The sequence below is a fragment of the Acomys russatus genome, chromosome 12 (assembly GCF_903995435.1).
Source record: "Acomys russatus chromosome 12, mAcoRus1.1, whole genome shotgun sequence".
Lineage (NCBI taxonomy): Eukaryota > Metazoa > Chordata > Mammalia > Rodentia > Muridae > Acomys > Acomys russatus.
In genome coordinates, this window is record NC_067148.1 from 38,961,534 (window position 1) to 38,971,679 (window position 10,146).

At 45.5% G+C, this 10,146-nt stretch overlaps 1 protein-coding gene across 1 annotated transcript in view; it reads left to right on the forward strand.

The window, feature by feature from the left end:
- Nucleotides 1–9,920, forward strand: part of Sag (S-antigen visual arrestin) — a 43,586-nt gene extending 33,666 nt beyond the window's left edge. Inside the window, exons 13-16 of the mRNA XM_051154274.1 lie at nt 531–554; nt 5,211–5,266; nt 9,238–9,247; nt 9,693–9,920. Of these exons, the coding sequence (XP_051010231.1) occupies nt 531–554; nt 5,211–5,266; nt 9,238–9,247; nt 9,693–9,798 (196 nt within the window). The 3' untranslated portion in view covers nt 9,799–9,920. The remainder of the gene's footprint in view (nt 1–530; nt 555–5,210; nt 5,267–9,237; nt 9,248–9,692) is intronic.
- The last annotated feature ends 226 nt before the right edge of the window (nt 9,921–10,146 follow it).

The window sequence follows — 10,146 nt, forward strand, 5'->3', positions numbered from 1 at the left end:
TCTCAAAAACAAAAACAAAACAAAAAAAGAATACAGTCTAGGGAAGGATGTGTGTCAGTCATAGGCAGGTTCAGTATCATCTTCTGAAGAGACTGGGAACAACCCCACAAAGTGCCCTGATACTAAGCTCCGGCAGATTGGAGGGGCCAGGATGGCTGTCACAATGCATCACAAGGGCCTCAGTGGCTGAGAGCTCTTCACCACATAACCTAGAGTAAGGGCCTGACTTCCAGTCCCAGTGCCTCTGACTCTTGAGAGGACTGAGGACTCTGCTGTGCTCCACCATCATAAGGTGCCGGGGGAATTTCTGGTTCTGCCATTTACGCTGGATTCCAAGTGAATCTGCTTTTTAAGTCATCCTTTGGAGAAAGAGAAGAACCTGCAGCAGGTGGCAGTGATACTCAGTGTTCAGGGACCCTGTGAGCCTGGAATTCTAGGTGGGGGCCTATCCTGCCTTTGAGCACCAGGACCCGAAATTGTGTCTATGGCCCCTGGGGACTTACCATGCCTGTTTGCTTTGTGTTTTGCAGCTTTCTAGGAGAGCTCACGTCCAGGTAAGCCTCCTTGCCTCCCGTCTCCACTCAGCTCCTGGCCAGCTGAGGACTAGGAGCCTGTGGCTGAACAGAAACTGGTAAAAACTAGTTTCTGGGCCACAGTGCTCAGAGATACTTTTAGCGACCCATGCTGACTCAGAAGTGTTGTAAGAGGTATGACCAGCAGGTGAGAGGTGACATAGGTGACCATAGCCTGCACTTGGGCAAGGACACACATAGCCCTCAGAAAGCTAGCATATTCCATCCAGCAGTCATTTGTTTGTAAGATGGGTCCAAGCCACATGAGATAAGTTTTACCATTTTAATCATTTTGGAAGATACACAGAGCCGAGCATGGTGGCACACACCTTTAAACCCAGCACTCAGGAGGCAGAGGCAAGTGGATCAATGTGAGTTTGAGGCCAGCCTGGTCTACAAAGTGAGTCCAGGACAGCCAAGGCTACACAGAGAAACCCTATTTAGGAAAACCAAAGGGGGAAAAATGTAACTGTGTATCTTTTTGTCTTTTTTCTTTCTTTTTGTTTGTTTGTTTGTTTTTCGAGACAGGGTTTCTCTGTGTAGCTTTGGCTGTCCTGAACTCGCTTTGTAGACCAGGCTGTCCTCGAACTCACGGTTATCTGCCTGCTTCTGCCTCCCAAGTGCTGGGATTACAAGCATGAGTCACCATACCAGACCTACTTAATGTGTTTTCGAGACATAATCATATTGTAGCATCTAGTACAGTATGTTCCTTTTCCTGACTGAGTAATATTCCACTGTGTGGACCTACCACATTTTGTCTATTCACCTGTTGGTGTTGACAGAGAGACATAGCTCACAACTCAAAGAGAATGCAAACGTGTTTGCTCTGGATCTCAGGATGAGTGCTGCTGACCTGCAAACACAGGTTCAGGTCTTCAAATATCATGTTCTGTCATAGTAGCAGTTTTGTGAAGTTGTTTTTTAATAGTAAAAGAACAAAGATAATCACAAATCAAGATATTTTAGCCAGGCTGTGGTGGCACACGTCTTTAATCCCAGCATTTGAGAGGCAGAGGCAGCTGGATTTTTGTGAGTTCAAGGCCAGCCCGGTCTACAGAGTGAGTTCCGGGATAGCCAGAGCTGTTACACAGAGAAACCCTGTCTCAAAAAAATTTTTTTAAAAATACATTGATGGATAACTGAGCATGGTGGCGCCTGCCTTTAATCCCAACACTTGGGAGACAGAGGCAGCTGAATCACTTTGAGTTCAAGGCCAACCTGGTCTATAAAGTGAGTCCAGGACAGCCAAGGCTACACAGAAAAACACTGTCTCCAAACAACCAACCAGGCAAAAAACATTGGTGGGAACATCAGATGGGCAGGTTGTAACGAGGTGGGAAAAATCTCTTGTAGGCTTCAGGTACTGACTTGGTGGCATTCTTAGATTTAGGGCTGGTGGAAACTAGGGGTCTATTTGTACATCCCCCAAAGGATTTTACACAAGGATACCAGGTCAAATACAGGGGTAGGCAGTACATGGCTACTAAGGGAAAGATGGACCACGATACATTTGTCTTCAGAGTGGCAACATTCCTACTCTACACCATCACAGTGTTTCTAAGCAATCATTCAACCTTATAGAATTTTTAAACAAAGATGTGTCCTTTTTTTTTTCTTTTCTGGAAACTTTAGTTCCCAGCAGACACCTGAATTGTTTCTACCTTTTGGTAAATGTGAATGGTGACAGGTGTCTTTTGAACTATGTGCAAAGAACCCACACGTTTGGAACTATTTGAGGAAAGCGTGCACCTAACATAGTTCTTTGCCTCATTTCTTATCGTCTACTTCCATCACTGGGGCTACTAGGCGTGTTGAGTGATGAGAATCTCTGTGGTATGAGGGGTTGGAATGCTGCAGGCCTGGAGCTGAATCACCCTAGGACGTCCTTTACCTTTAAAAGCTGTTTACTGCCCACCTCTGTGTTTCATCTGACATTTCATCTAGACCTGGCCTGCACCTGGGTCATTATAAGTGGGTCAGTGCTGGGTAGGCTGCAGGGGGTCCTGGGATGCAGGTCATAGCCTGTTTTCTTGGCTCCCTTTTCCACTTGCGTTCATAATTTCTCTCGATCTCCCTTTGGCTTCTATTTCTGACACCTTTTCCTTCTTCTTCTCCTTCTCCTCCTTCTTCTTCTTCTTCTTCTTCTTCTTCTTCTTCTTCTTCTTCTTCTTCTTCTTTTTCTTCTTCTTCTTCTTCCACTTCCTCCTCTTCTTCCTCCTCTTCTTCTTCTTCTTCTTCTTCTTCTTCTTCTTCTTCTTCTTCTTCTTCTTCTTCTTCCACTTCCTCCTCTTCCTCCTCCTCCTCCTCCTTCTCCCCTCTTCCTCTTCTTCTTCTTCTTCTTCTTCTTCTTCTTCTTCTTCTTCTCATATATTTTTTCTTCTTCTTCAAGACATGGTCTCTCTTGTAGTCCTGGTTGTCCTGGACTTGCTTTGTAGACCAGGATGGCCTCGAACTCAGAGATCCACCTGCCTCTGCCTCCTGAGTGCTAGGGTTAAAGGCATGAATCACCACGCCCAGCTTTCTCATATAAATTCTAATGTGCTCCAAAGCATTTAGTATTAGAGATGTGGTGGACTCCGCTCCTCCTCCCTGTCCCCGCCCATTTTGCCAGAAATGGGTGTGCCCGCCCTGGTACCAGGCTCGCAGAGGTTTTTAAAATATTGTTATGATTTTGAGGGATTAAATGATTTACTTTCAGCTTTGTGGAAAAGTAAGTATGAGGAGAATAATGTATGCGCTACACCAGAGGTTGGGGTTAATTCTGTTTTAGTTTTCACCTGACAGAATGATGCCCTGAAGTCTAGCTCTCCAGACTTTTGCATCTGATAACCATGCTTTTCCACAACATCCATCCATGTTGCACAATTGTGATGTAGGCCCTTAAAATTGTTCCAGGATTTTGTTAAGTAAAGGGGCTGCTCTGTACCTGCACATGATGAGCAGCTGGGAGAGCTTGTGTAGGCAGAAGAAGGAGGTGCCCTGTGCTTTCACAGAGTTGACGAAAGGAACGTTTACTGCCTGACTTTCTGGTGGATGTTAATCTTCAGCAAAGGAGATCCATGATGAGGACCACGTTTGGTACCTCGGCCACTTGTGGCCTCTGCATCTGTGCCCCAAGGGTCCACTGACACCCACAGCAGCAGTGTCACAGACACTGATTTCCTGAGGTGGCTTTTGGGTCCAGCTTCTCTAGACTACTGTCCAGGGCTGAGGAGATCTGGCACACTGACCTTCTAGTTTGGTTTCTATATACTACAGTCTCTCTCTCTCTCTCTCTCTCTCTCTCTCTCTCTCTCTCTCTCTCTCTCTCTCATCTTTTTAAAAATGAGGATGCGTATTTTGCCTACAAGTGTGTCTGTGTACCACTTGTGTGCCTGGTGTCCACAGAGAGCCAGAAAAGGGTGTTAGTTCCTGTAGAACTCCAGTTGTGAGCCTCCTTGTAGATGCGGGGAATCAAAGCTATGTCTTCTGGAAGAACCGCCAATGCTCTTAACTGCTGAGCCATCTCTTCAGCCTCTCACATAAAAATTTAAAACTTATTCAAATGTCTCTTGTTGCAATAAATAGGTTTTTTAAAGATTTTTTTCCCTGAGACAGGGTTTCTCTGTGTAGCCTTGGCTGTCCTGGACTCACTTTGTAGACCAGGCTGGCCTCGAACTCACATTGATCCACCTGCCTCTGCCTCCCAAGTGTTGGAATTAAAGACATGTGCCACCACGCCTGGCAATTTATTTTATTTTAAGGTGTGTATACATGAATGCAATTGTTTGTGAAGTCCAGAAGTGGGTGTTACATCCCCTGGAGCTGGAATTACAGACAGTTGTAAGCTGCCTGATGTGGGTGCTGGAAAACAAACCAGGGTCCTCTGGGAAAGTAGTAGGCACTCCTAACCACTGAGCCATCTCTCCAGTACCATGAATAGTTTTTGTTTGGTTATTTGGTTTTTCAAGACAAGATTTCTCTGTGTACCTGCCCTGGCTCCTGGAACTTGCTTTGTAGACCAAACTGGCCTCGAACTCACAGAGACCTGCCCACCACCTCTGGCTTATGAATAGGTTTTTAAAAACAGATTTGTTTATTATTTATATAGTATTCTGCCCAAATGTGTACCTGCCTGTCACAAGAAGGCACCAGATATCATTATAGATGGTTGTGAGCCACCATGTGGTTGCTGAGAATTGAACTCAGGACCTTTGGAAGAGCAGCCAGTGCTCTTAACCTCTGCGCCATTTCTCTAGCCCTGGTTGTTTTTTTTTGTTGTTGTTTTTTTTTTTTTGTTTGTTTGTTTTTGTTTTTAATAACCAACCTTCCTATAAGGCTTCACCTTTTCTCTCCCACAGTGTCACATCACTATAGTTAGGATACAGGGAGCTAAAAACACTAACTGCCTCAGACACGCTTGAGTGAAGCTCCTAGACCACATTCCAGGCCTGACCACTTCCTGAAGTCTGTTTCTTCTTGTTTTTCTTCTAATCCCACTAATCTCACTGAACTCTTCTAGAGAATCTCTGCAGCCCCAATTTTGTGCTGTGTGCTGTGTAACTCTGTGTGTGTGTGTGTGTCCGTCCGTCTGTCCGTCCATCTGCCTGCCTGTGTGTGCACTCACCAGCTTGTATTCTTCCTTTTCTTTTCTAGTGAAGTGGCTACTGAGGTGCCGTTTCGCCTCATGCACCCACAGCCCGAGGACCCAGGTCAGTCATTCCTGTTGTCCAAGATGCACTCAACACTGGTGTATTTATTGGGCATTCATTTATCCCTGGTCTTCTTTGACTATCTCTCTGAGCTTGGGTGTCATCCACAGGGTGACCAGGTCAGCTTGGAAGGGAGAGCTAGCTTACCTACTCAGTCCTGGGCCTGGCTACCTTCTGTCTGGGTGTGGAGGGTGTAGCATCCTACCCTCTGTTGGGTGTGGATGACCGCAGGAGATTTTTTATCAGTGACAGCATCACTGCAGAAGCTTGCTGTCCGGAGACCTTGATTTCGATGTAGAGATGATGTCAGGGACAGATCCTTTGAAGAGCCAGAGGCTTTGCTTTGTGTAGAACAAAAGGCCAGCCAGGCGTGGTGGTGCACACCTTTAATCCCAGCACTGGGGAGGCAGAGGCAGGTGGATCGCTGTGAGTTTGAGGCCAGCCTGGTCTACAAACTGAGTCCAGGACAGCCAAGGCTACACAGAGAAACCCTGTCTCAAAACCCTCCACCCCCCAAAAAGGAAACAAAAGGCTCTTATTTAGAAGTGTCACCGGGCATTTAGAAGGTGGTACATATTTGAAAGTAGTGATAGTGATGAGATTAGAGAAAGTCCTAGATCCGGTCAGCCTGGGCTTCCACCAGCTCTGCTTGATGATCTGGGCACTGACTCTTATGAAGGTCTTAAATGAAGTAGTAGTTGATTCCTGTGAACCCACTGAAACTCTCCCGCTGTCCCTGCAAAGATGGGATGTAGTGTGAGCTAGCGCTTAAGAAGGTGCTGGGAAAAAAGTTAAGTGAAGGTATGCCTGTTATCCATCCCAGTGCTCAGGAGGCTGAGGCAGGAGGATGGCAAGATTGAGGCCAGCCTATGCTATCAAAGCAAGACGATTACAAAATGCTTTCTCGGGGCTGGAGAGATGGCTCAGGGCCTAAGAGCACTAGCTGTTTGTCCAGAGGTCCTGAGTTTGATTCCCAGCAACCACATGGTGGCTCCCAGCCATCTATAGTGAGATCTGGTTCCCTCTTCTGTCTGATGTTTTCTTCTATCATGCAGTCATACATGTAAATACAGTGCTTATATACACAAGTACACAAATAAATAAATCTTTTTTTTTTTTTTTTTGGTTTTTCGAGACAGGGTTTCTCTGTGTAGCCTTGGCCATCATGGACTCGCTTTGTAGACCAGGCTGGCCTCGAACTCACAGCGATCCGCCTGCCTCTGCCTCCCGAGTGCTGGGATTAAAGGCGTGCGCCACCACGCCCGGCTTACAAATAAATAAATCTTTAAAAAATAGTTTCTCGGAGCTGGAGAGATGGCTCAGAGGTTAAGAGCACTGACTGCTCTTCCAGAGGTCCTGAGTTCAATTCCCAGCAACCACATGGTGGCTCACAACCATCTATAATATGATCTGATGCCCTCTTCTGGCCTGGTGGTGTACATAAAGGTGGAGCACTGTATACTTAATAATAAATAAGTAAAAATTAAAAAAAAATTTCTCTAATCTTTACCAAATGTAGATTTAAACCCTCAATGCACTTTGCCAAAAGCTTCCCTATGGGGGAAAAGTACAGTCTTTTCATACATTTTTGTTCATTTATGTTTGTTTTGTTAAGGTGCTATTTTAAACATTTATTTGGGACTACTCAGGATAGCAATCCAGGAAAACAGATTCTTTTTTGTTTTATTTTTTTGGGACAAAGTTTTTCTGTATATCCCTGGCTGTCCTGGAACTCACTCTGTAGACCAGGCTGGCCTTGAACTTTGCGATCCACCTACCTCTGTCTCCTAGAGTGCTAGGACTAAAGGTGTGCCCCAGCACTGCCACGCCCAGCCAGACAGTCTTGAAAATGTGCTCTTCAGCACTTTCTCCCCTTTCTTTTTTTGCTAGGAAGGAACTCAGCATCTCACATTAGGCAAGCGTTCTACTGCTGAGCCTCATTCCCAGCCAGATCTCTGGTGTGAGATTCAGATGTTCTGGTTCCCTTCAGAGAAATTGAAAAGACAGCCCCCCCGAGGCACACAGTTTATTTTGGGTTGCTTTCTGGAATACTCAGTAGAGATGACTTACTTTGGAAGAGGTGGAGTTATAGGTTATTTTCACAGTCTAGTTGTTATGGATGTTACATTAGACAACTCCTAATGTCGGGATTTTTTTTTTCTAAGCTATTTCTATTTTATTTTTCCATTTATTTAATCACTATACATCTTGATTACAGACCCTTCCTCCTTCCCTCCAGGTCTCACCCTCATGCACCTCTTCCCTCCTTTTTTTTCTCAGAGAAGGGAAGGCCCCCAAGGGATACCAACCCGCCCTGGCACATCAAGTCCCAGCAGGACTAAGCACATTCTCTCCCACTGAGGCCAGACAAGGCAGCCCAGCCAGGGGAAAGGGATCCAAAGGCAGGCAACAGACTCAGAGGCAGCCTCTGCTCCCATTGTTAGGGGACCCACATGATGACCAAGCTACACATCTACTACATATGTGTAGGGGCCCTAGGTCCATCCCATGCATGAAGAGCCCTTATTCTTGCAGAGGATAGTTTGGATTCCCAGCACTCACATGGCAGACTCACAACTATACTGCTGGTTTCAGGGGATCCATTGACTTCTTCTGACCACTATGGGCACTTCATACATGGTGCATATACAGACATGCAGGCAAAACATTAATACATATGAAATAAAGATAAATATAAAATCATCATAATAAAAAATGTCAGAAATTGAGATGAGCGTGGTGGCGCAAGGCTGTAATCCCAACACTTGGGAGGCAGAGGCAGATGGATCACTGGTCTACAAAGTGAGTCCAGGACAGCAAAAGCTACATATAGAAAACCTGTCTAGGAAAAAAAAAAAAAACAAAAACAAGAAACAAAAGTCGGATGTCAAGAGTCAAGAGTTAGTACAAGGGGCTGAAGAGATGGCCCAGAGGTTAAGAGCACTGACTGCTCTTCCAGAGGTCCTGAGTTCAATTCCTAGCAACCACATGGTGGTTCACAACCATCTATAATGTGATCTGATGCCCTCTTCTGGCCTGTAGGTGAACCTGCAGACAGAGCACTGTATACATAATAATAAATAAATAAAATCTTTTTTGTTGTTGTTGTTGTTTTTTCGAGACAGGGTTTCTCTGTGTAGCCTTGGCCATCCTGGACTCACTTTGTAGACCAGGCTGGCCTCGAACTCACAGCGATCCGCCTGCCTCTGCCTCCCGAGTGCTGGGATTAGAGGCGTGTGCCACCACGCCCGGCTAATAAATAAAATCTTAAAAAAAAAAAAAAAATGAAAAAAGAGTTAGTACAAATCAGCCATGGCTGTAAAAGTCTGGTTTCCTGAGGTTTGTGATTGACTGTGCTTCCTTGCCTTCATCTTTTCTGCCTGCTTCCTGTGGCCTGAGTCTAGGTTGGTTAGCTTCTAGGTAGAGAACACAGCCATAACTTAGGTCCCCCCCTGGAACTAGGACCCAGGCAATCTGTTCCCACTGTGTGCTGGTTTTTATTGTCCCTGCTCAGGTGTGGGTTGCTGTTCTTGTGGTCTACCTCTTTAGGCTCAAGATTCCCCTACTCAACAGAATAAAATTCTAGGGTATCTCTTGCCAGGAGGCTTTATCTTAAAATTTAATGTAATGAGGGTTGAATCTAAGGCCTAGAAGGTCTAGGCAAGTGCCCTACCACTAAGATATAGCCTCAGCTATGGTGGCATAGTTTTGTCATTTCAGCTACCAGGGGAGGTTGAGCAGGAGCATTATGAGTTCAAAGCTAGCCCAGGCAACTTAGTGAGAACCTTTTCTGAAAAGAAAAAAGTAGAAAAAGGCCTGGGAGGCTAGAAGTTCAGGGTCATCTTCAGCTATATAATCAGTCTGAGGTTAACCTGGCATACACAAAACCTCGTTAATTGATATCTCTCTTTCTTTCTTCCTTCTTTCCTTACTCCCTTCTCCCCCCTCTCCCCTTTATTCTGGGTTTACAGCAAAAGAAAGGTGAGTTGTCTGAATGTTTCTCTGTTTTTCTGTGTTTTGTGTCCCCTCCTTCCCACACAAACTCCTCTCAGGATGTCTATGCAAAGTATCCGTGTCCCTTTGCTCGTAAGAACTTAAGATGTATGCCCATATAGCTATGTTGAACATGTCTTTTATTCTCTGCGTTCTCACACTTTTTGTCTTGATTTTATGTGTTAAAGCACTTTTAAGCACAGTCTTTACTAGGAAGGATGGCTTACCTTTAATTCAGGTACATGGTAGGCGGAGGCAGGAGAATCACTACAAGTTTAAGGCCAGCCTGAGCTACAGAGTGAGACTCTGTCACAAAAACAAAAAAGACTGGCTACTTTACTGCAAGAAAGACCAGTGGTCTTGTTTCATTCAGGATCTCACCCTCAGCTTCAGCGAGTAAGCCCTGACTAACACGCTGTCTGTTTTCTTCTAGTGTTCAGGATGAAAACTTGGTTTTTGAGGAGTTTGCTCGCCAAAATCTGAAAGATGCTGCAGAGAACACAGAAGGGAAGGAGGAGGATGCAGGCCAGGAAGAGTGAAGAGTTTAGTCTAGATGCCTAGACACTGCTTGTAGCTCTGGGAGCTTTGAGCAAAGCCAACCGTAGCCTTTCAGAGTTATGCTAGATATGAAAACATGAGTGTTCCTCCAAGAAATAAAAGTCTGTGGGTCCTCCCATCACGTGTGAGGCTGTTTGGCTGGGGCCCTGGGCTCTTGTCACCGACAGAGCCTAGGATTGAGAGTTACACCTAAGAAGGGCAGCTAGTGGCTTAGTGGCACTGTGATATCCAGTTCTGGGGGTGACAGTTTTTTTGGCTTCTCTGGGCACACATGGGGTGGTAAGTTAGTTTCCTGACCAATACTAGTTCAAGACCCTCTCAGAGGCTCC